Source organism: Petromyzon marinus, chromosome 22 (assembly GCF_048934315.1).
Source record: "Petromyzon marinus isolate PM22_M1 ecotype Great Lakes invasive population chromosome 22, UKy_Petmar_22M1.pri1.0, whole genome shotgun sequence".
In the NCBI taxonomy this organism is placed as follows: domain Eukaryota; kingdom Metazoa; phylum Chordata; class Hyperoartia; order Petromyzontiformes; family Petromyzontidae; genus Petromyzon; species Petromyzon marinus.
In genome coordinates, this window is record NC_133688.1 from 13329684 (window position 1) to 13355669 (window position 25986).

The 25986-nt window shown below is 42.5% G+C and overlaps 1 protein-coding gene across 5 annotated transcripts in view; it reads left to right on the forward strand.

Moving 5' to 3' along the window:
- LOC116944988 (endophilin-B1-like) overlaps window positions 1–25986 on the forward strand; it is a 64467-nt gene that overhangs the window by 12020 nt on the left and 26461 nt on the right. Inside the window, exons 3-8 of one of the 5 annotated variants that reach the window (XM_032958998.2) lie at window positions 5785–5913; window positions 10909–11042; window positions 18370–18462; window positions 19742–19804; window positions 23375–23413; window positions 24714–24737. In XM_032958998.2, coding sequence (XP_032814889.2) covers window positions 5785–5913; window positions 10909–11042; window positions 18370–18462; window positions 19742–19804; window positions 23375–23413; window positions 24714–24737 — 482 coding nt within the window. The remainder of the gene's footprint in view (window positions 1–5784; window positions 5914–10908; window positions 11043–18369; window positions 18463–19741; window positions 19805–23374; window positions 23414–24713; window positions 24738–25986) is intronic. The other 4 variants (XM_032958999.2, XM_032959000.2, XM_032959001.2 and 1 more) reach the window with 4 other exon arrangements.

Here is a 25986-nt window from a genome sequence, read left to right on the forward strand (position 1 = left end):
GGGGGTTAGCTTCTAAAGGCAACTATTTATAAAGGTTTGAAATGGGCGTAGCCCAAATGTCAGCAGCCAATGATAATGTGAGTGGTGGGCAGCGACTGCGGCGGTTGTGGGTTCTCCACCAATCACAGGGCTGGCAGGTAAAAATTTGCATGTTAATGGGAGATCGCCGAGCGGCCTCCACGGCGAGTGCGCCAAGGTGGCTATGTTAATGTGAGAGATTAGCATGTTGATGTGAGAGATTAGCATGTTAATGTGAGAGATTAGCATGTTAATGTAAGATCGGTGAGCGGCCTCCACGTCGAGCGTGCTGAGGTGGCTATGTTGATGTGAGAGATTACCATGTTAATGTGAGAGATTAGCATGTTAATGGGAGATTGCCGAGCGGCAACCTCGAGGTTGGCGAGCGAGGTGGCTGTGTTGGTGTGAGAAATTTAACCTGTTAATGTAAAATCAAGGAGCCGAAAATAACAACTAACATCGGAAGGTGGTAGGATGGGAACATCACAGCCAGTTATGACTTAAACTGGTTAATAACGTCCTTTCAATGATTGCTCAGTTTGTACACATCTTCTCGGTTGAAATTTGTGTCTGTATATGTGGATGGCTTCATGAACGAATCTTTGTTGGTAGCCAGTGGGTTTGCAAAGTACCTTCGTCTTAGAGAAATCAATTTCGTATGAGCCCAACGTATAAAAACAATGATCAGCCACGGCAGAGGTATTGGTCCTACCGTGTTTCAGATCTGCCTTATATTCACAAACACGGTTCAAGACATGTTGCTTAGTTTCCCCCAATCTAACTACTGCCGCAGACATAGCTTAGTTTGTAGACGGGATCACATCCTTCTCAGATGGGATCAGATCACGAATTGTATGTACTGTGTTAAATCATGTTTGCTCATGATTTTAGAAATATTTTTGGTAACCCCTGCTATGTATGGCAAGGTGATGGTTTTGATTGGGTCCTCAGATGTTTCTTTCCCAACGGTTGGAGTGATAGCTTTATGGATTGTGTAGTCTGAATATCCATTCATCTTCAGAGCTTGGTGTACATGTTCCAGTTCACTGGCTAGGTGATGATAGTCGGAAATACATCGAGCTCTATAGTGTAGGGTTTTGATTAGGGAATTCTTCTGGGAAGGATGGTGGTGGGAGTCAGATTTTAGATATGTATCTGTTTGGGTGATTTTCCTGTACACAGTGTCCCATTGAGCCATCTGGTCTCTTTTCGATTAAAACATCCAAGAATGGTAGCTTGCTATTCTTTTCCACCTCCATGGTGAATTTAATGGCTGGGTGTATGGAATTGATGTGGTTGAGGAATTGGTTCAGAGCTGGTCGGCCATGTGGCCATATGACGAACGTGTCATCTATGTATCTCTTCCACAAGGACAGATGTAGAGTGGATGCCTGCATGGCATCTGTCTCAAAATTTTCCATGAAAACATTGGCTACAACTGGAGGTAAGGGAGAACCCATTGGGGTACCTTCAGCTTGTTTGTATAATGTTCCATTCCAGGTGAAGTAAGTGTTGGTGAGGCAGTGTCTAACCAAGGCAGGTACATCAGCATTCAGTCCTTGTTGGACCAAATCTTGAATGATTGCAATGGTGTCAGGCACAGGAACTTTGGTAAACAAAGAGACTACATCGAAACTAACGAGCAAATCACCTGGAGATAGTGAGATGTCCTTAATTAACGATACCAAGTGAGCTGAATTAAGTACAGCTGAGGTGGTCTTACCAGTGAATGGTTGTAATGTCTCGGACAGAAATCGGGCCAGTTTGTAGGTGGGTGAGTCAATGGTGGAGACGATAGGATGAAGGGGTGTACCTTCTTTATGGATTTTTGGTAAGCCATACAGTCTGGGTGGTCTAGCAGCAGAGGGTTTTAAGGAAAACCGCTTGGTTATGAACAGTTGCCTTTAGAAGTTAACCCCCCTTTTCCTGATGACGACCACTTGTGTTGCGATCGAAACGTCGTAGATTTTTGTTATTTTCTTTGAACCTATCTCCGTGGCTCGACCGAAAGACCCAAAGAATGTGAATTCCTGCAGTCACGAAAGCTTCAAGTCAAGAATACAGGACAGTTTTTCGGATGGTCGATCGCGTATGGGTGGAATAAAGTGTAGGTACTGACACTTCTTCCAAGAAGTCTTGCCGGCATGGAAGAGGAGGCCAAATACCATCTGGAGAGGTTCTCTTGGGCTCCTTGTGGTTCACCTTTCTGCCAAGAGGAGCTTGTGCAAACAATTGCGGGTCTCCACCTTGATTTTTTTTTGACTCGCCATGAACAATTTATATTATGTTAGCATTGCTGTTGAAAAATATGTACGTATATATTTCATTTGCTATTTTTTTCACGAGTGCAATTTCTGTGAGTGGAATCCTAGGAATATGTGGGACAGTACCAGCTGTTGGCCACTCAGGAATTGTTAATGTTGTGGAGCATAATGGTTGTGCATCTGGGTTTAGTGTTCCCATTTGGTCAATTGGTAAGAGCGGCTGTTTATATGAATCTTTGCAAACATGCACAGGTACAAACTGGAGTGAGTGGAAGTGTTAACTTATAATTGTGTTGTTTATTGTTTGCTGATATTTTCTCGTAGGGAAATCCCCAAGTTGCCAATGAAAGAATTATCCTCATTTACTTCCTACACTCCGTTGTCTGCTTCACGGCTAATTCCCATGACAATTCCCTCCACACAGCACACAGCACACCACTCGCAACACAAAACCTCAATTTATCTGCCTTAGCAACACCACTTCAACTGTATTTCCCAAAATTATGCCCAGAACCATGAATTGTTGTTAAGAGATGTGAGCGTGGTGTTTATTTTAATTATTCTCTCTTTGGATGGCTTTGGTTGTTAACATGATTATACCCTCCCCTTTATATATGTGTTATTGTTTTACAATAATTTTAGTTGCAATTTAATTGAAAATAGAGCTGCCCTAATGTATTACATGAACACTATAACATGGACACTGTGACTCATTCTGGGTTAAAGTAGCTGTGTGCATTGTGGTTCATATCGGCTCAACATCAACATTTCTAGGCAGGCGTTTACCTTCACACTTCGGCTTATTGTGCATGGCCAGGTGTTTTAAACACAAAACCCACAAACCATTCCCACTGGTGAGATCTGCGGCTTGGAACACCAGAGGCCAGTCACACGACTGCCAAAAAAACGGTTGCCCAAGCCATCCTAAGCACTTGAATGTAATTTTCCAATCAAAGGTAAGTAAAATTGGACTTGGCCAGTAAACTAATATGTTTGGCCAAGAAGGCAACGTGCAGTGATAGCTCGCCAACTCAAATGATCCGTAACTTTCCGTAAGCCCTACAGGGTACTCCCGTGAATGTCTAGAGAGTAAAAGCCAAGGCAGCATTTGTGCTGACGGAAGGCCGGAAAGAACTATCAGAGTGGGCACACGCCCTTTTGTTGGTTGCGTAAAGACGAGCTCGCATGGTTTGTGGTGGGTGAGGTAGCATTCCGCAATAGATTTAATTAGAGGGTTGAACAGGCCTCAAGCTTATATATGATGGTGAGAGTCCAGTGTTGCAATACGTAAAAAACACACACACAACAAGACTCGCATGAGATACAGATATCGATGTTTGTGACAATTCGCTTTTTAACTTTAAAGAGTTCCATTATAGAGATGAGACTTTAACTAGCATTCTAAAATTTGGTTGATAAAACATTTAAGAGTTTCTAAATATTTATCTAATTTCATTTGTTTTTCTCGGTCATGTGAAACTGAAGTCTTAACATTTTATTTTAAATGAACCATTTGGCGGAAAACAATTTTTCATAGTTCAATTGTAATATGACGGCACCAAGAAAAGTAATTCCAGGTGAGCACATTTTGAGAGTATGGGAAGCAAATTTCTGCCCCTCTTGTGAGGTGCAACAATTCAGTGGGCCTTTTCCCATTTCATTATTGTCACTCACTGCTCTAAAAATGAGGTTTGTAATTTTCACATTAGAGAAATTTAGCAGCTCGTGAAATTTGACACGCCCTTTATTTTATTCGCATTCATCCTCTCCAATGGACTTGACGTTTCATTGATCGATGGCTTAATAGTTGCACTGAGCTCAGGTGTGAGTCACAGATTACTTTTTCTTCTTACAAGGCGCTTCAGGTCTATGCTGGAGGTGGGGCATGGCAGAGCAGAGTATAAGGGCAGGCTGTGCGATGGATGACAAAGTGCGCTCTTGATACGGAAAGAATGGATCGGGTAGAGCCCTTAGGAGTCCTGCAGCTGTACAGTATGTAGATAGATCTAGCAGGTCTGCAGAGGGCTATACATGCCACCCATTCATGAATGCCTCATGTGTGATACATCAGTGTAATATACATAGCTACTCCTTAGAGCTGTTTTGGAGCTCACTTGTCTTTGCCTGGCTGTTTGCTTGCGACAGGTCTACAAACTGTAAAAGGAGGGGGTCATCTTATGTACATTCTTACTTAAAGCTGGAGGAAGCTCTCTTTTCATACTGGATTGACCGGGTTCTTTTGTAGATTGCTAACGGCAGGATATGCCCAGGACAGCTCAAAATGTGAATTGCTTGGAACACTATCAATCATGCATTTAAGTGTATGGGTCACACCCATCTTTGAGAAGCCACAAAGGCAATTGCAGAAAATTGTGTTGCACCTTTCTTGAAAGACAGGGGTTACTGACAATGTTGCTTGTAAAATAGGGTGAACCGATTTATGAAGAGATAGATTGACTAGATAGCATGTTTCAAGAATTACAAGAGACTCTAAAGACACCAAGGCACTTGAATATTCTAACATGTGACATACTATTCATGCTCTATTCCTTTCTCTTGTTTGGTGTAGTGGCAGTATATGCTGTTGCTTGCCACTGACCTTCCCCTGGGTGGGATTGTGGTCTGTAGGCTTTCTCAGGCTAAATCCCATCTTTCTCTAATACCATATCCACCCCTTGTTGGGTATTCTCCCTGGAATTTTCTGTTCGCTTTGCTGAGCAGTGGAGCCTCTGCGATCCTTTCATTTGGCATTCTGCTGACATGCTCAGACCATTTAAAATAGTTAGGTCATCCCGAGTGCTCTGGTGATGGCTTTTTAATATTGCCAATTGTTCAACATCTGATTGAATTGTCACCTTACTTTTTCAGTACAATTTAATGGTGGCTGGCAGGCCTGGAGGTCAACACACTCACCATTGGGCCATTTTGCCTGTAGTCATTATGTTCAGCTTCTGCAAGTGCCTGCTCAATAGCACAAGGCGTTGTCAAAGTGCACAGTGTCCTTTAAATTGAATGTAAACAAATTGAGTGATATTATTCTCAGGAGAAATCTCAGAGTTTAAAATGACCTGCAATTTGACACTGCGTGTATTTTTCTAGATATAAAAGTGTCCCTGTAAAAACATTAATTTATCTCATTTGGCTGTCAATTAGTTAATTGATAAGGTTCAGCAGAAGCAGCCACTAACTGTTTGCTAAGCATACGTGTGATAAAGTGCCACTGCATGCAGGCACAAATTGGTTGTCAAAAGCCACCATAGCTTAGGTAGACCAACCTTCAAACAATCCATTCATGAATCAATGTTCCTTACAGCGGCTCAATGAAGTACAACTATCGCTTGTGTAACTGGCTGGTTCTGTCGATTGAGCTAGCAGCCTCCATTTGAGGCATGTGCCTGGCGTTTGGAAGGGCCTAACACAAGGGTCTGGAGTAACCGCCGTACCGGTCGAGAGGTTAACGTGTGTGTGTGTGCGTGCGTGCGTGTGTGCGTGCGTGCGGCAGCGGCACGGGTGGAGGAGTTCGTGTACGAGAAGCTGGAGAAGAAGGGGCCTGCCCGACAACGCACGGTGGAGCTGCTGGGCCAGTACATGACCGATGCTGGCAATGACTTTGGTGCAGGAACCCCCTATGGTGAGGCCAACATACACAGCCACTTGCTCATGCAACCTAAATAAGCAATGTATGTAGCAGCCAGAAAGCCTAGCAGTCACTGTGATTCCACAAAGTTCACACCTAAATTCCTACAACCGCTGATAATGGTAATACTGTAACGTCAAGTATTTCTGCAGGAGAGACTCGCCGAGCCTCAAGACTTTATCTCTTTTCATAAGTCAGTAAAAAAATATAATTCAATCCTTTAAAAAAAAATTACGCTGAATGGATATGTTTGTTTTCTCACCACAATGAAACGAAACCTGTTATGCTGTCCCATTTGTAAGGTGGCAGCTTGTGTAAGCTGATTGTGACCATGTCAAAGTCTGCTTTCAGCCCAGGCACACTGCACATTGTTCACAAGGCCAGCAAAAAAAATAGGAACCAAAATAGTGATTAAATTAAACTTCGAAAAATAAAGTGTATGCAAGCTCACACATGGACAAGAGGCATTCACACGCAAAGAAAATCCGCATATACCCTCAGTAATTTCAATTATCGTACTTTGGAACAAATATCATCACATCTCAAAAGGTACTTTGGGTTTAAGCAGAGTAAATATTTGAATGTGAAATCACACGGGAATTAAATTGGGCTGTATCTGTATAGTCTTCACTGCTGAGTGTCAGTGCACTCTTGCCTCTGGCATAGAGCCCAACCGACACCCCAGTGTGATGCTGTAGGGACATGTTTTGCTGCATGAGGTAGCGTGTTTACGATGTTAATATGCCGTCCTGTCTCCTCGGTGGATATGAAATAGCCCATGGCATACATCCATAAAGAACAAGAATGTTGGTTGACCCTAGTGTCTGGGCTAACATCCCACAATAGGGCAATAAAATGTCTAATGTGGCCAAATTGCCAATACCTTTTGAGTTTCTAAAAGCAGGTCTTCACCCTGAAGATTGTAGGCCCCCATGCATTGAGACACATCCATGACCAGTTGTAGCCATAACATTTTCAAAATGTGGCAAATAGACAAGTGAGTAGACAGGAGTGGAGTGTTAAAATGCAACCTAAAATACTACAGTGGAGGATGTTTTACTTGTTTGTGTGAATATGAACTTGTTATCACATTATTTTGTTTTGCAATCTAAACTGTGCTGTCACATTAAGGTGTACCGCGAGCTGTAGGAATTTACAAAGGGAAAGGTATGCTGATGTAGATACGATTAATTTCTATTCCTTTTTTTTTCAAATAACGAGTGCAATAATTTTTTAGGGAATACACCAGCTGTGAGACGAGGGACTTTTTAAGAATCCTAGCAAGCCTCCAATAAACCCATATTCACAGAATCAGAACAAGGGGCTGCAACAATAGACTCAAGGTGAACCTTGCGTACAGCTTGACTGTCAGGGTGGGAACTGGGTAAATAATAAGGTGCTCAGAGACCATTTATGGACCAGTCACGCTGCCTGCGCGTGCAACATTTGCAATTTCAGGTTGTCAGCACGGCACGCATGAAACTGTAAACATCGAAGTGGGTCGAGATCTACTGTGGGCTGCGACACACTGCCAGCTCACCGCTTTTCACGTATTTCTGTAATATTGTTTTTTCCCCCATTTGGGGGATATACAGTGAGGGAAAAAAGTATTTGATCCCCTGCTGATTTTGTACGTTTGCCCACTGACAAAGCAATGATCAGTCTACAATTTTAATGGTAGGTTTATTTGGACAGTGAGAGACAGAATAACAACAAAAAAATCCAGAAAAATGCACGACAAAAATGTTATAAATTGATTTGCATTTTAATGAGGGAAATAAGTATTTGACCCCCTCTCAATCAGAAAGATTTCTAGCTCCCAGGTGTCTTTTATACAGGTAATGAGCTGAGATTAGGAGCACACTCTTAAAGGGAGTGCTCCTAATCTCAGCTTGTTACCTGTATAAAAGACACCTGTCCACAGGTGCAATAAATCAATCAGATTCCAAACTCTCCACCATGGCCAAGATCAAAGAGCTCTCCAAGGATGTCAGGGACGAGATTGTAGACCTACACAAGGCTGGAATGGGCTACAAGACCATTGCCAAGCAGCTTGGTGAGAAGGTGACAACAGTTGGTGCGATTATTCGCAAATGGAAGAAACACTAAAGAACTGTCACTCTCCCTCGGCCTGGGGCTCCATGCAAGATCTCACCTTGTAGAGTTGCAATGATCATAAGAACGGTGAGGAATCAGCCCAGAACTACACGGGAGGATCTTGTCAATGATCTCAAGGCAGCTGGGACCATAGTCATCAAGAAAACAATTGGTAACACACTACGCCGTGAAGGACTGAAATCCTGCAGCGCCCGCAAGGTCCCCCTGCTCAAGAAAGCACATATACATGCCCGTCTGAAGTTTGCCAATGAACATCTGAATGATTCAGAGGACAACTGGGTGAAAGTGTTGTGGTCAGATGAGACCAAAATGGACCTCTTTGGCATCAACTCAGCTCGCCGTGTTTGGAGGAGTAGGAATGCTGCCTATGACCCCAAGAACACCATCCCCACCGTCAAACATGGAGGTGGAAACATTATGCTTTGGGGGTGTTTTTCTGCTAAGGGGACAGGACAACTTCACCGCATCAAAGGGACGATGGACAGAGCCATGTACCGTCAAATCTTGGGTGAGAACCTCCTTCCCTCAGCCAGGGCATTGAAAATGGGTCGTGGATGGGTATTCCAGCATGACAATGACCCAAAACACACGGCCAAGGCAACAAAGGAGTGGCTCAAGAAGAAGCACATTAAGGTCCTGGAGTGGCCTCGCCAGTCTCCAGACCTTAATCCCATAGAAAATCTGTGGAGGGAGCTGAAGGTTCGAGTTGCCAAACGTCAGCCTCGAAACCTTAATGACTTGGAGAAGATTTACAAAGAGGAGTGGGACAAAATCCCTCCTGAGATGTGTGCAAACCTGGTGGCTAACTACAAGAAACGTCTGACCTCTGTGATTGCCAACAAGGGTTTTGCCACTAAGTACTAAGTCATGTTTTGCAGAGGGGTCAAATACTTATTTCCCTCATTAAAATGCAAATCAATTTATAATTTTTGACATGCGTTTTTCTGGATTTTTTTGTTATTATTCTGTCTCTCACTGTTCAAATAAACCTACCATTAAAATTATAGACTGATCGTTTCTTTGTCAGTGGGCAAACGTACAAAATCAGCAGGGGATCAAATACTTTTTTCCCTCCCTGTAGTTATTACTGATATTGATGTTTTTTTCCATGATATTTTATGAGATATTGGAACAGAGGCAGTCGCAGATTCCAAGCATATCACTTTGACATGTCATTCTTGTTTAAATTTATATATAAAAAAATGAATATAAATTGCCGTGAGTCTTTTGGCATTCAATAAAACTAGATAGTTGACCTGCTGCCTAAATATTATTTCTCCCGCTTCACATTTATGTATTTTTTTGCTTTTTATTTGGACTGGTGAATGTCTTGGTTGCACTTTATCCAGTGTGTGAGCAAGGCCTATGTGATTAATAAGGTTCCACCATTACCCTCCGTCCAGATAGTCTAGTTTTTAAAATACCCAAGGCTAGTACATATACCAGCCAGCCATCCATCTCGATGAAACGTAGCATTTTATCATGGGCAGTCTATAGAACTTGCTCTGAGCAGCATTTCATCACAGGGGCCCCATCGGCCAAAACTGAGCAACGTTTTATCTTTTGAGACCCATAGGCCAGCATTGAACAGCATTTTATTATTGAAGCCCCATAGGCTCACAGTGAGCAGAATTATATTATTGCAGCCCTATAGGGCAGCAGTGAGTAGCATTTGTTTTTTTGCATTATATAAATATTGTTAGATTCAAGAACTTTGATGTTTTTTTGTGTCGAATACCGTTTTTTTACCTAATGATTGGATTGTGCGATCTTATTTCTAAATAGAGATTGATAATAGGTTTTTCCCCTTTTTTTCTGGCAAGTATCAAAATATAAGAATAGGTTTTACACTTTATGGCATAAAACAGTTTGTGTTAAGATGTTAAAACACCAAACTGAAACCTTTTACAAGGAATCATGTCTGCATTAAACCTATTATATTTTGGTACTGGCAAGGGAGGTCCCACAATAAATAATGATATGAACACAATATATTCATGTGTGGTGAAGCATTCACACAGGTTTGGATATTCTGCTGTAAGCCCAGCGACCTGAATTCATACAGCAGCAGATTGACAAACGGCCGTATATTAGTTCAATTCAATACAAATACATACAGCCCGTGTTTGTATTCTACACACACATACACTCTTAACCTAAACATAATAATAAATAATAATTTACATTCCTTTCTTAGTTCAGTGTTTGATGAAGGCCTGCCCAAACCATGTCAGTCGTGACTATTGTTTAACCATAATTCACCATGATTTATCAGTGCTCGTTGGTTACTGGTTGTTGGGGGCAGCCAGGACATGTTCAGATATCACTTGCCACTGATGTTAGCCATGGCCAGGAATCAAACTCAGGTCACCGGGTTGATAGCGCAACACACGAATCATTATGCCACTGCAAGTACAACCCGTTTGATATTCCACTGCTAGATGAGAGAGGGGTGGGGGGGGGGGGGAGAGACTCTCCACGCCTTGTATACCTTGAGGGATACTTGACCCCAGTTTACCCACTGGGTCAGTGTGGAGCGGTGAAGGTGGCGGTGGGGGGGCGAGTGCAGGACAACAATAGACTTTGCTGCACTGCCCTCAACTGCCCACAATACCTACTGCACCTGTCTTGTGTGAACAGCGTTCGTCCTTCTAAGCACACCGTGCACGTTCTGCCCTGCTCGGTGTCTGAGGTATGATGGGATCCGGCACATTCCGGGTGATTTGGTCACAGGCCGTAACTATACAGAGCGGTGTAATTCATCGCGCCATTTGCACAAACACGCACCCAGTGCTTGGGTGTTACCGATCTGCCCATTGGGTATGGCCTGGGAGTGGAAGTCCTCCGTGTGTGTCTTCCCTGTGCTCGCAGGCGGAGCCCTCATCAAGGTCGGCGAGTCGCAGAAGCTGTTAGGCCTGGCCGAGAAGGAGTTTGTGCAGGCGTCCACCATCAACTTCCTCACCCCTCTGCGCAACTTCCTGGAGGGTGACTACAAGGCAATGGCGGTGAGTGTCACTCATGAGTGTTGCTCGTCCCTCGAACGTTTATATCATTTAGATTATTTGACTGCTATAAATTCGCACATGATAGGCTGCTTAGTTGAGCGATCATTTGTGGCCAGGTCGCTTCTGAAAAATAAGCTAATAGCTCAGTGGCCTTTGCCTGGTAAAATAACATGTGTTTTTTTCCCGATTTGTTTTCCCTTCCTAGACTTTGCACTTCTATCGTGTTTTTGTATTGTTTGTTGTTGTAACATTCTGATCCACCCTGACATATGTGAAAAATACCTTTATAGCTCATCGGATTCCTTCACTGGGCCATACCCATGGCTGGGGAGCCCAACCAAAGCCTCCTGGTGTGGCTTAACCTAGACCAGACATGGGCAAAGTACGGCCCCCGGGGACGTATACGGCCCCCGGGGCCGTATACGGCCCGTTGGGCTTTTTAATCCGGCCCGAATAAATTGTCCAAATATTATTAAATTAAATTTTACCTTTCTCCTGTAATGCCCCCATTTCCCCATTAGATGGTGCACTTTGACCAGGAGTGTGGTGTGTAGGGCTCGAAAGGGCACATGATCTCGCAATGCATTGTGGGCCGTCAGCGCCATTGTCAGGGTTTGTTTACATTGCTGAGTTAAATAAGGCTGCTCCCTTCACTTTTTCCCTTTGCCCTGTGAGCCCTTCTGTAAAATGAGCGGATCAAGGAAACGAAAAGTGGACAATGAGTGCCGAGTGTTTAACACGGAGTGGACAACAAAATACTTTTTCACTGAAGTCCAATCGAAGGCTGTATGCCTGATATGCCGAGAAACTGTCGCAGTTTTCAAGGAGTACAACATCAGCCGTCACTTTGCTACGAAGCATGCTAACTATGCTAGCAAGCAGTCAACGCAAGAACGGGCGGCTACGGCTCAGAGGTTGGCGGCTAATTTACAGACTCAGCAACATTTTTTTCACCGACAAACTGCGATTCAAGAGTCAACTACCAAGGCAAGTTTTTTGGTGGCATTCGAAATGGCATTCGAAATAGCAAGGGCTAGCAAGCCTTTCTCCGAAGGCGAGTTTGTAAAAGAATGCATGGTACAGACAGCAGACATCTTGTGTCCGGAGATCAAAAGCAAATTTGAAAAAGTCAGTTCATCACGCAGGACTTTGACTCGCCGTGTGGAACTGTTTGATGAAAATATAGCCAGCCAATTAAACAAAAAGTCTGATTCCTTTGAGTTATATTCACTAGCACTGGATGAAAGTACGGACGTAAAAGACACTGCTCAGCTCCTCATTTTTATCCGAGGCATTGACGACATGTTTTGCGATAACAGAGGAGTTTTTGACCATGGAGTCTCTGAAAGAAACAACGCGGGGAGAGGACTTGTATAACCAGGTGTCTGCTGTCATCGAAAGAATGAAGCTGCCTTGGAGTAAACTTGTCAATGTCACAACGGATGGATCGCCAAATTTAACTGGAAAAAATGTTGGGCTGCTGAAAAGAATCCAGAATAAAGTGAAAGAGGAAAACCCTGACCAGGATCTTATTTTCCTTCACTGCATCATCCATCAGGAATCCCTGTGTAAGTCTGTATTGCAGCTTAATCACGTCGTGAATCCAGCCGTAAAACTTGTTAACTTTATACGAGCAAGGGGACTTCAGCACCGTCAGTTTATTACGTTCCTGGAGAAAACTGATGCGGATCATCAGGACTTGCTGCACCACTCTTGTGTCCGCTGGTTAAGTTTGGGGAAAGTGTTACAACGAGTGTGGGAGCTGAAAGAGGACATCATCGCATTTTTGGAGTTGATGGGGAAATCTGACGAATTCCCTGAGCTAAGCGACAAGAACTGGCTTAGTGACTTTGCATTTGCTGTGGACATATTTTCACACATGAATGAGCTGAATGTGAAACTGCAGGGGAAAGATCAGTTTGTTCACGACATGTACAAACATGTGAAAGCCTTCAAATCCAAGCTCACTTTGTTCTCCAGACAAATTGCGAACAAATCTTTCGCTCATTTCCCCACACTTGCCATGCAGGAAGAGGCACCGCGAAACGCAAAAAAATACAGCAAATCACTTGAGGACCTGCACGGAGAATTCTGCCGTAGGATCTCTGATTTCGAAAACATTGAACAGTCACTTCAGCTGGTGTCCTGTCCCCTGTCACAAGACTCTGAAACAGCACCACAGGAGCTGCAGTTGGAACTGATAGATCTTCAGTCTGACTCCGTCCTAAAGGAGAAGTTCAACTCTGTTAAACTGAATGACTTTTATGCTTCACTTAACAGAGCAACGTTTCCAAACCTCCGGAGGACTGCACAGAAGATGCTGACTTTGTTTGGCTCGACTTATGTGTGTGAGCAGACATTCAGCGTCATGAACGCCAACAAAGCCCGTCACAGATCAAAGTTAACGGATCAGCACCTCAGATCTATCCTGAGAATTGCCACAACCAAAATAACTCCAGACTTGGATGCACTGGCAAAAATGGGAGATCAACAACACTGTTCCCACTGAAACTGAAAGTGATGATGTGTTGCTGCAGCGAGGTTGGAGCCAAATCTCCAACACACAGCCTGCATGGCTGCTCTAACCTGTTAATGTAGATCATAAAGAAGTTCAAGTGAGCTAATTGGTTTGAGCGCAGGCCTCGGATGTTTTCATGATGTTTGATCAGTCACGTTACGACATGTTTTTGTATTGTTCATGTTCGTGCAATTTGTTAAACTGCCTTGCGAATATATGCTTTGCTACCTGTTAAAGGCCAAATCCTTTCATGTAATGATTTTTACATGTCATTTATATTAGTTCACACAAACACTCCATCCATCTCTTCCTGGCCTGGCCCCTCTGTCAAATTTTAGAACCCATTGTGGCCTGCGAGTCAAAAACTTTGCCCACCCCTGACCTAGACCCTACAGCAGGGGTCGGGAACCTTTTTGACTAAGAGAGCCATGAAAGCAAAAAATTTGGAAATTTATTTCAGTGAGAGCCATATAATATATTTTAAAAGTGAATTCAACTAAATGTCAGTATAATAAGCCTCTGAATTTATTATTTTAAATAATGTTGTTATAACACTCACCATTAATGCGACTTCTGGTGCTGCATGGATTTGCTGATGTCTTTGTAGTCGGGTTGGTACTTGGTGAGGTTAAGCTTCATGCAAGCGTTGAGGCTTTCATCCGTTAAACGTGATCGTAGGTTGGACTTGATGTTTTTAAGATGTGAGAATGACTGCTCACATGCATACGTAGATCCAAACATGATCAATACAGCAATACTCACACGCTGCAGTGTGTGGTATGTGACAGGAAGCGCGTTCCAAGTTTTGAGAATCAGTTGGTCTTCGGGTTGGAGTTTTTTCATTTCTGTCCACATGTGCTTGCTCGCCAACTCCGCTTTCTGTCGTGTGATTCTTTCCAAATCTTCATTCAGTGACTTGAACTTATTCACCCACATGTCTGAGGCCTTCAGGTCAGCCACTTCTGCTTCAAAATCTCTGACGGAGACACCAGGGATGTAATTCAGGTCGGCTGTGTTCAGTGAACACTCGTTTGGATGGGTGATGAACTTAAAAAGACGAGTGTGCTCACGAAATTCTCCAAAGCATGCTTTGAAGGACTGTAGGAGACTGGATGTGCAGCCAGCTAGCTGGTGGAGATCAAGGTTTTGAATGGGCTCACTTGCTGTGCATGCATCTTTAAATTGGCTCAGTTTTTCAAAATGTAGTAAACGACCTGTTTCAAGATCCGTGATGAAAAGCTCCAGCTTGTTTTCAAAAGCAAATACAGCTTGTTGAAGGGATAACACTGTATTTCCAATGCCTTGCATTTTCACGTTGAGCTGGTTCAGATGTTCAGTCAGATCTACGAGATAGTAAAACTTGAGGAGCCACTCGGTGTCGGCTAGCTCAGGATGCCCGACGCCTTTCATTTCAAGGAAAGTCCGGATTTCGTTCAGGCAAGCCGCAAAACGGCTAAGCACCTTCCCTCTTGACAACCAACGCACATTGCTGTGCAAAAGCAGACCAGGATAGTTATTTACAACTTCATCCAGCAGTGTTTTAAACTGGCGATCATTTAAGGCTCGGGCAACAATAAAGTTGATCACACGAATGACCAGCGACATCACTTCGCCAAACTGCCTGTCACACATCTGAGCACAAAGTGCCTCCTGGTGTATAATGCAATGGAAACTTAGGATGGGTCTATTTTCATGTTCACGGAGGAGCGCCACAAATGCTTTGTTTTTCCCCACCATACACGGAGCACCATCAGTACACACTGAGAGAAGTTTATCCATAGGTAGACTTTTTTCTTGAGCAAACTCCATGAAAGACTTGAATAAATCCTCACCTCTTGTGGACCCTTTTAATGGCAGAACAGCAAGACTTTCTTCGCGCAGTGTGTCACCAACAGCATATCTTGCAATCACGCTGAACTGCGACAAATGGCTCACGTCTGTTGACTCATCCAAAGCCAGAGAAAAGAACGGCGCTGCATTTATGTCCTTCACTTGCGTTTCCTCCACTTTGTTTGCCATCACGATGGTACGATCATGAACAGTTCTTGCCGACAGAGGCATGTCTTGTATCCGTTTGATTATCTTGTCTTTGTTCGGAAGATCATCAAAAAGTTCATTGGCTACATCCAGCATGAACGTTTTAGCATACTCGCCATCTGTGAATGGTTTTCCGTTCCTCACTATTGCTAAAGAACCAGCAAAGCTAGCCGAATTATAGTCACCTTGCCGGGTCCATACGCGGAGTTGCTGCTGGCTAGCTTGCACCCTGCTCAGCTCTTGGCACGCTTTCTTTCTGCTGTCTCCCGCAGGGTATTTTGATGCAAAGGTAGCGTGGCGCGTGTCGAAGTGCCGCTTTACATTCGACCGTTTCAACGATGTAATTTTGTCATTGCAAATTAGACACACCGCAGAACCCGCTCTCTCCACAAAGGCGAATTCTTCGGTCCATTCGTCCTGAAATGTACGATACTCGTCGTCTTTTTTTCTTTTCGCCATCTTCTTCGTCGAAGGGTTAGCTTTGAGCTAATGACCGAGCAGACGCAGTCTCAGACTGATTCAAAAGGGGGCGTTTACCTGTTTTACCCAGCAACGGCAAACGTAGGCCAGTATCATCCAATTAAAATAATGGACAATTGCTCCTGCAGCCCTGAACAGGACACGCGCAGTGAAAAATCGATGGATGGATTAAAACAAGTGAGAATATTTTGTTTTATCTGCGAGCCATATGCAATCATCAAAAGAGCCACATCTGGCTCGCGAGCCATAGGTTCCCGACCCCTGCCCTACAGTGAGGGAAAAAAGTATTTGATCCCCTGCTGATTTTGTACGTTTGCCCACTGACAAAGAAATGATCAGTTTAAAATTTTAATGGTAGGTTTATTTGAACAGTGAGAGACAGAATAACAACAACAAAATCCAAAAAAACGCATGTTAAAAATTATAAATTGATTTGAATTTTAATGAGGGAAATAAGTATTTGACCCCTCTGCAAAACATGACTTAGTACTTGGTGGCAAAACCCTTGTTGGCAATCACAGAGGTCAGACGTTTTTTGTAGTTTGCCACCAGGTTTGCACACATCTCAGGAGGGATTTTGTCCCACTCCTCTTTGCAGATCTTCAAGTCATTAAAGTTTCGAGGCTGACGTTTGTCAACTCGAACCTTCAGCTCCCTCCACAGATTTTCTATGGGATTAAGCTCTGGAGACTGGCTAGGCCACTCCAGGACCTTAATGTGCTTCTTATTGAGCCACTCCTTTGTTGCCGTGGCCGTATGTTTTGGGTCATTGTCATGCTGGAATACCCATCCACGACCCATTTTCAATGCCCTGGCTGAGGGAAGGAGGTTCTCAACCAAGATTTGACGGTACATGGCCCCGTCCATCTTCCCTTTGATGTTGTCCTGTCCCCTTAGCAGAAAAAACACCCCCAATGCATAATGTTTCCACCTCCATGTTTGACGGTGGGGATGGTGTTCTTGGGGTCATAGGCAGCATTCCTCCCCCTCCAAAAACGGCGAGTTGAGTTGATGCCAAAGAGCTCCATTTTGGTCTCATCTGACCACAACACTTTCACCCAATTGTCCTCTGAATCATTCAGATGTTCATTGGCAAACTTCAGACGGGCATGTATATGTGCTTTCTTGAGCAGGGGGACCTTGCGGGCGCTGCAGGATTTCAGTCCTTCACGGCGTAGTGTGTTACCAATTGTTTTCTTGGTGACTATGGTCCCAGCTGCCTTGAGGTCATTGACAAGATCCTCCCGTGTAGTTCTGGGCTGATTCATCACCGTTCTTATGATCGTTGCAACTCCACGAGGTGAGATCTTGCCTGGAGCCCCAGGCCGAGGGAGATTGACAGTTCTTTTGTGTTTCTTCCATTTGCGAATAATCGCACCAACTGTTGTCACCTTCTCACCAAGCTGCTTGGCAATGGTCTTATAGCCCATTCCAGCCTTGTGTAGGTCTACAATCTTGTCCCTGACATCCTTGGAGAGCTCTTTGGTCTTGGCCATGGTGGAGAGTTTGGAATCTGATTGATTGCTTCTGTGGACAGGTGTCTTTTATGCAGGTAACAAGCTGAGATTAGGAGCACTCCCTTTAAGAGTGTGCTCCTAATCTCAGCTCGTTACCTATATAAAAGATACCTGGGAGCCAGAAATCTTTCTTATTGAGAGGGGGTCAAATACCTAATTCCCTCATTAAAATGCAAATCAATTTATAACATTTTTAACATGCGTTTTTCCTGATTTTTTTGTTATTCTGTCTCTCACTGTCCAAATAAACCTACCATTAAAATGATAGACTGATCATTTCTTTGTCAGTGGGCAAACGTACAAAATCAGCAGGGGATCAAATACTTTTTTCCCTCACTGTATACCCTATACCCCAACTATTGTCTGGATTCAAGTTCCAATTCTAAATCCAACTTTGGTTTGTGCTGTACTGTTTCCAGCTGTGCATCATTTATATACAAAAAAATCTCAATGTTGGCCATCGATCTGGCAGTGGTTAGAGTGTGTGTTGTTTTCACAGGACATAATTTTGCACACCACATTACCAAAATAATTTTGTTGTTGTTTTTGTTCTAAAATATCACACTTTAGAGCTTACATTGTTAGTCTGGGGAAAAAAAAAGTACATGCCATTTTGAGATTTTGGAAATAAAACAAACTAAATCACATATTGTGGGTGCTGTGAATTGAGCGACATCTGTGCTGTTACTTAATGAGACACCAGGGGGTGGTGGTGGTGGGTGTGAACTTGTGAGAAAACATTTATGCGTGTACTTACGTGCCATGCGCGTGACAGAAAGAGCGCAAGTTGCTCCAGAACAAACGCTTGGATCTGGACGCATCGAAAACAAGGCTGAGGAAAGCCAAGGCTGCCGAGGCCAGAGCGAGCGTAAGTCATTTGCCAACAATGCACCACCAGCAGCATGCCTCGTGATGCACGCCGCATCGTGTTCTGAACACATTCTCTGGAATCTGCTCAACTGTAAACATGTGCCCCATGTTTACTAGATTTTGCTGTTTGATTGTGTGGATTCCGTCTGCCTGCTGGTGTGGTTTTTTTTTGTTTCACGTTGACCTTTTACATTCTTCCTGGAACCATCCAGCAAATTGCACAACATCCTGCACTTTGTACAGCTGTCACTTTATCCAGTTGTGCGTCCATACCAGTTGTGGCACTGTGGGTTATTTATTATTTATGACTCGTATACTATTCCACTATACATTCGTACATTGTATATATAAAGGGGACGTATAATATATTTTGAGAAGACAGTCACTAGATCACAATTTGAGTATATTAGCAGCTGGATATAAGCATATATATCGTGGAAGCAAGTTCAGCTGTGCTTAGATTAGAAGTAGCATGCTTGTATTAGAATTTCCCCCTTTACCTTCTCCCTACCAAAGTAATGTGTTGCGTATACTGTGCTTATAGCGGGTGTGCTTATATACCAGCTTCTTCGGTACTAAGTTTGGATATTATGTTTCGACTATTAGTTAGTTTTTTTGGATGTGTTTTCGAGGAGCAAACCTCATTTAAGTAATAAAAAAATAAGTATCGGCTCAGAGGTTTGGATATTTATTTGAAGGGCATCGAGCGAGGGTCAGAGGAAACCACCCTTGTTGAATGATTGCACATATTGTATAGAGTAGGCATGGAGCCGGTCAAGCTCCAGTGTTTTATCATCACGTGAAGAACGGAATTGTACTGGTGACATCGGTATTCTTTTCCAGAAATATTTTAATTGTTGACAAAAACCCATGTGATCATAGGCTTACAAGCCTATCCCCATTTTGCCTTTCGATTTTAATTGCAAATGCACTGGGCCAATGGCATTTGCCAAGTCTCTATTAAATTAGAAATTAAATTGATGTGCATTGATCACCACAGGTCTTGCCATATACGTATGGCAAATCGCCCGAAGATGCTTGGATGTAATTTCCAGCTAAACGTCGTACTCAAATTCTAAATGTTGTGGATTCACTCTTCAAACACACTGGTGGGCTGAAGAAGTAACTAATTGGCGTTTTGTTAACGTGACACATTTTTTACTGATTGCCCGTGTCGGGTGGTGGAGGGTTGCGACACAATAATAACGCGATCTAACCCAAAAACCGTTATTATGGACGTATGATGCTCACATGCTTAATTCATCCCTGGGCTGCAGGATGAGCCAGACATTCGTGAGACTAGGCCTCGCAATGTTGTGTTCTGGGCCAGTATGGCAGGGGTAAGACTCTTATCAAACATTACATTCGCTCTATGTTGTTTCTGCTTGCTAACAGAATATCATTAATTGTGGCTTTTTGGGACAGTTCACTCAAAATTCCGTAACGCTCTGCAAATGAGTTGTGCCAATCCCATACATTGTTGGATTTCTTGGAAAATTATTGGCAGTAATCCGGCTGTCGACTCCGTTACACATTAAAAAAAAATGTTTTACATATGTGCAGATGGTGTATTTAATTAGAATCAATGTAGAAATTGAGCTGGGCATATGCCTGCAATTCGGCGCCTTAGGGCAAAAGGTTTATGCATCCTGCAGATTTGTGTCTTAACGCCACTGGGCTGCAAAATGGGCAGGAGATGGAATTACTAAAAGTGGGTGAATGAAATCCATGTGTGGATCTTTAAGTGTTGTCACCTCGAATGCACAAGCTTTCTCCAGTTACTCTGGTTTATTTTCCACATCCAAAACACGCCTCTAAAAGGAACTCGCCAAACATTCCAATGTAATAGCTTCCTGAAACACGTCTTGACACTCGGTGAGATTTGGCTGGGATGTGAAAAGATATACTTTATTATGAATCTGTGGTCAATAATTGACTATTGGAAATGGAATGGAATATGTTTCATCAGATCCCACTTCAGCAGGTAGTTGCTTTAAAATCAGCAAACTCTCATTGGAGTGCTGAAGCAATGCACTATAGGATGCTTTGCATACTAATCAGCCAATAAACGTTTTCCATGCAGTGATACGCCACTTGAAAAGCACAACATGGAGTTATATGGCCTTCCATAAATAGTCACAAAATGATAAATTATCAGCTCAGATTTCAGAAAATACCATTACAAACGTTGGGAAATTGTATAGCCTTTCTTAAATTCTTTCATTAGTGTGAATTACTGTATACGGCTTAAAGGTTTTTAACTGCAGTTGTAAAGTTTACAGTAAAAATTGTGAGAAATGTGGTCAGTATACTACCTCAAATATTAATGAGTTGAAAGTTAAACACTGGGCTACCACACGAACTTTGTTTATTTTCTTAGAAGTCCAATACTTTGGCTATGGAACCATCAATATACATGTCGCTTATTAAGTAAAGTAATGTCCCATGCAGCCACACTCAATGATTTTCGTTCCAGCCTTCCTTTATCGCCATTGATTGGGTGCTGTTTTCACATGTCTGGCGCCCAAATTTTGGTGAGAATTAACCTCTTGTGCGGTGAATGAAAACTGGTGCAGACATAAAATCAAAACTTTATTAAGGCCCGCTCTTCTTTTTTTGTTCAATTAGGTGAAGAGCAGGCTTTTTTTATTGATGAATCTCTGACATAAAATTTAGTATTGAGTATGACTTTAATGGCATGGTCAAAGTAAAAGGTAGCAATTTAATATGTACGGGGTTTTTTTTCCTCCTTGATGTTTTTATTCTTATGTCTCCATCACTAATCGCAACCGGGACGTGGTGTTTATTTTTCGTGTACGTTCTATATTGTACTTGGTGTCGCTAACCTGGCAGTGAGAACTGTGCGGTGTCTTCGCGTGAACATCTCTGTGATGGACGTCACATCACGTTTGGCATGTACGCTAAGACAAATGGCCTTAGCTGCGAATATTCAAATTCCTGCATACTGATTTATTAATCGTTATGATTATATGCATATGTTTTCATGTTCAGAGGGAATATTCTTTTTTGACGATTGACCACATTGGGGTGATGCCTCTGGGTAGTCCCAGCAGAAAAGCAATGTCGTATTTTAATGTTGGACCTCTGACACGGCTTTAGACACAGACTTACATAGCTGCCATTGTAGAAAGTACTCATAACTGACTCAATTCCATTTTCCCATTATAATTACTAATATTTATACACAAGCAGAGTTCTCTCAAAAACACACTTGCGTGCATACCACAATGGGGAGTACAGCGCATGCAATTGAACAAGCCAAATACTTTTACATTACATAAGCTATACTGAAAAATAAATGCATAAGGTAGTTAGCTTCAGTACTAAGAGTGTGGCCAGACACTATAAAATAGTAATGATGTGACAGAATAAATGAATTATCTTTAATATGAAAAAAAAGATATGAAATGTACCCTTGTAACATATACATCATAATTACACTTTGCAGCCCAGGGATCGATGAAGCTCCCATACAGTCGTTAGGTTCTGCCAGGCTTAGTATTTCATCGACTTGCTCGTCAGGAGTGGCCAATAAATTGAACATACATCGCCTTAAAAAGAAAAATTCCCTGCACGTCTTTCATTGCACTACACAGTTTGCAACTGAAATTGGCATTGTGAGCATTGTGAGCAATGTGAGCGTGCGCTCTTTTTGATAACCCTTTTGTATTAGGGAATATCAGCTCGCTCTCCATTTTGAGTGAATAATGTTAATACCCGGCCTTTCGGAAGGCGTGCTTAATGAACAGTATTTAGAGTTGCGTTGTGTTTTGGTTCTTTATTTAATGGGGGGGGGGGGGGGGGGGGTAGACGTGTGCATTTAAAAATTTATATATTAATTTTACCCTGCAAGGAAAACTGTGGTATTTTTAGTTCGACAGAAGGTATTTATGTTTTTTTTCCTCCTGTAGAGGGTGCCACATTCTAGATTCTTCTGCACACTTGGATACCTTGATGGAAGCGCAATTTATGCCATCACGGCGCTGTTCTATCAAAAGTAAAAACCTTTGATAGAAATATATTTTATGTCCGGATTGACATTCGTCTGACTCGTAAAAAGAGTTTGCTTTAATCAATTTGAAATATCACTTCTCGCATCTACGAACGAATGAAATATTGCAACTCTTTGCTGCATCGGGACTTTTGGAAAGGCCTTTATTATATTTCTGCAGTGTTTCTTCGTTTACTTTTCATTCGAGGATCAAAAACTGCTTAAAAAGTGTCAGCTTATCATGAAAATGTCACCACAGTTCTGCTATGATATCATACCAATGTGTAACCTCTCAGAAAGTTACATTCAATGCATATGAAAATTAAATTAGCATAGTTTAGATTAGTTGCTTAAATATATGTTAATGACCTTAGCAATCTTGTATGCCAGATTTTATTTTCAAAAATCGTTCAAAGCATTTTCAAAGGCAGCATTCATTCACGGCTTCATAAAGCACTCAATCAGTTTTGCTCCTGGAAAATAGATATTGTTATGAAAACATTGGATGGAGAGAAAACAAAACGAGCATTGGGAACCATTTAATTTGAATCTCTTTGTAAGATAGCTATTTTGCCAATCGACAGAAAATGTCAGTGTGCACAACATGCTTGCAGGCAAGACTGCATTGCCACAGTTGGTTCGCTTAGTGGGTGCCCTCAAAAAGGGCCGCACGCAATCCTGGGGCCAGGGAAGACACCGTTTGCTTGCACCCACCACTTCTGCTTCTCTGGGAGGGTTGGGGTGGGGGGTGTTCTGCCGCAGTGTGGCTTTGCGGATGCACAGAACGGTCTCTGCCAGGTTACGTGGCTCCATGCGTGTTACCCAACTGCCGCCGCCGCCGCCTCCGTCGTGCTCTCTCTGCGTTTTCCCCTGTGCCGCCCCCTGCTTTCGGGAGCAGCTCGCAACGGGCACAGAGGAAGGAGATAAAGCCCTGGCGGTAAATGTTGCTCACGCATGCACTTACAGCACAACGGCAGCAGCAGCTGTGCCCCAACGGAGTGCAGAATGCAGCAGTGGCAGGAGACATGAATCGGGTACATCATTAAAAGCCTTATACTCAAAACGCAGCGTTCTGAATTTTTATATTTGAGTTAAAAATGTATCTCCACATTTAAGCTGTTGGCTGCGATGACCCTATTTTTATAGCAATTTAATAAAATTGTAAATATTTTCCAGTTATGAAATCCGTGACACGGCTTGGTTACCTACGTGTGTTTCACACTCTGAAAACACTTGTAATGCCACTGGTTTTCACACTTGTACGACAGTATCTGGACAATAGGTGAAATGTCACGATTTCTGCCGCCCGCTGCCTCTCCCATGCTGTGCTGTTGGGCTGTAGCCACTGCATTGCACTTCTTGCTGGCTCGCTATCATGCTCCACCACATTAACCTTGTCCTGTTTAGAAGCTGCGATAATTCATTAATTAACTACTGTACACTGTATTTGCGTATGTTCCAAACGCAAAGCAATCATTTACAGTTCTAGATTTAAAGCTTTCGTGACTGCAAGGATCCATACTCTTTGGTTCTATTCGGTAAAGTCACGTAGGTAAAAAATAAAACAACAAAAATCACGACGTTTTGGCCACAACACAAGCGGCCTTCATCAGGTGACATCGTGATTTTTGTTTTATTTTTTACCTACGGAATAATTTACAGGTACAATTAGATGCTCAAATCCTTTATTGGTTTCATAGACTCGTAATAATACAGTCATCATAATCTTAACCCCTTGTGATTTGATTCAGTTCTGTACGAAGACCTCCCCATGCCGTGTTGGTCATGACCATTATTTACCATGCTGACCAATGTGGATTGGTTAAGGAGGAGGGGGCTCAGGGCTGCTCCAGACATCGCTCACCGCTGATGTTATCCGTGGCTTGAAATCGTACGCAGATCACCGGGTTCATACAAAAGTGGGCGAACCTACTGCACTAGCACTGCCCCATATACAGTTACACAGAATACTCCTTATACCGTTATTTATTATACATTGCTTGAATCCCTTCGCAATGTAACTGCGGGAGTACACTGCACCTTTGTGATGGAGGACTTGAGATGCTAAACAACACTGCTGAGGAATGTCGCGTCGTGAACGGCCAGGCTGTGTGTACAGCTCTTAGCCACGCTTCTTCGGTCGAAGCCTTAAGGAGAAGTCAGAAATTCCTTTTTGTGCTGTACTTGTTGTTCTTTATCTTTTTCAACCCTGTTCTTTCCTCTGTGCCCCGTTCAAGATGTGGACAAAGGAGGTCTCCAAAGTAAGTGAGAATGTACCTCGTGAAAAGTTTAAATTTGAGGTGTAACGATTCACCACCACCCCCCCCCCCCCAATGCCGACCCCCCAATGATGCAGTGTTGAATTTGATGTAACGATTCGATTCAAAGATCAATTAATATATTTGATATTAATTTTAACAGCCACTAGTGGCTGCAGAAGTCATATGAACCCATTAAATGTGGCATTTGTGGATTGATATATACAATTTGCTCGTAAACATGCTTCGATGCCTGTATTGTGTTGTAAGAGAGTTATCTTTAATCGATTAATCATTGCATCATTACACCCATACAATCACGACAGCAATATTAAATGGTATATTCACACCCAGCTTGTCTCTAATATATATTCATTACCAGTGCCTAACAATGTATTTTTCTTCTCCTAATTATTGTTGCTTATACAGTTTGTGATTCACAGTTTTTTTTGTCTGTGCTAACAATAACTACATGATTCATGGGCATGATAACATTTTTCTGATAATTCAAAAAAAATTAAATTACTGAGTTTCAGACAGTTGTATTCAGTGATATTTCAGTTATACAAAAATGCGATGTTCATAATCAAATTTTAAAAACACAATAGAATCCTTTAAAGCCCAGGAATCATCAGTACTGTCAGAATTACAAATACAAAAATGTGTTTGTGTGTATATATTCTGTATTTTTCCTGACATTCAGAGAACACCAACACGACATATGCATTGCAGTGCATGTAATGTAACATTGGCTAACATTTAACATGTAATGTAACTTTGGCTAACATTTAATCCCATGTGGTGTGACGCTTCAGCAGCATGCGATGCCTTTTCAATGTGTAGTGTTTCAAGTTTAATTTATTAGGTATAGCCCTGTGAGCCATGCGGCTCTTAAGTCGGGTGCAACCGCAACAAACAAAATTTGAACACAGAACATCTTAAAGCGAACAACGCGTAACAGAAACATCCTGGAATAAACCAGCAAATATTCCACACAAAAACTTATTAAAACGCTGTGTGCAAAAATCACAATGTGGTGCAAGCCAACAACAACAACCATAAGACAATTTAGATTTCCCATATGTTTTCGAATCACCAAAATAAAGCTATAAAAACAATGTAACAACAGTAATCATAGGAACTGTGATTTATAATTGAACAATAAACGATATACATAACACATACGACAAAACCTGCAGCCATAGCTGGCAGCACGACACTCCCAGTGTATGATGTGTGAGTGAATCAGCAG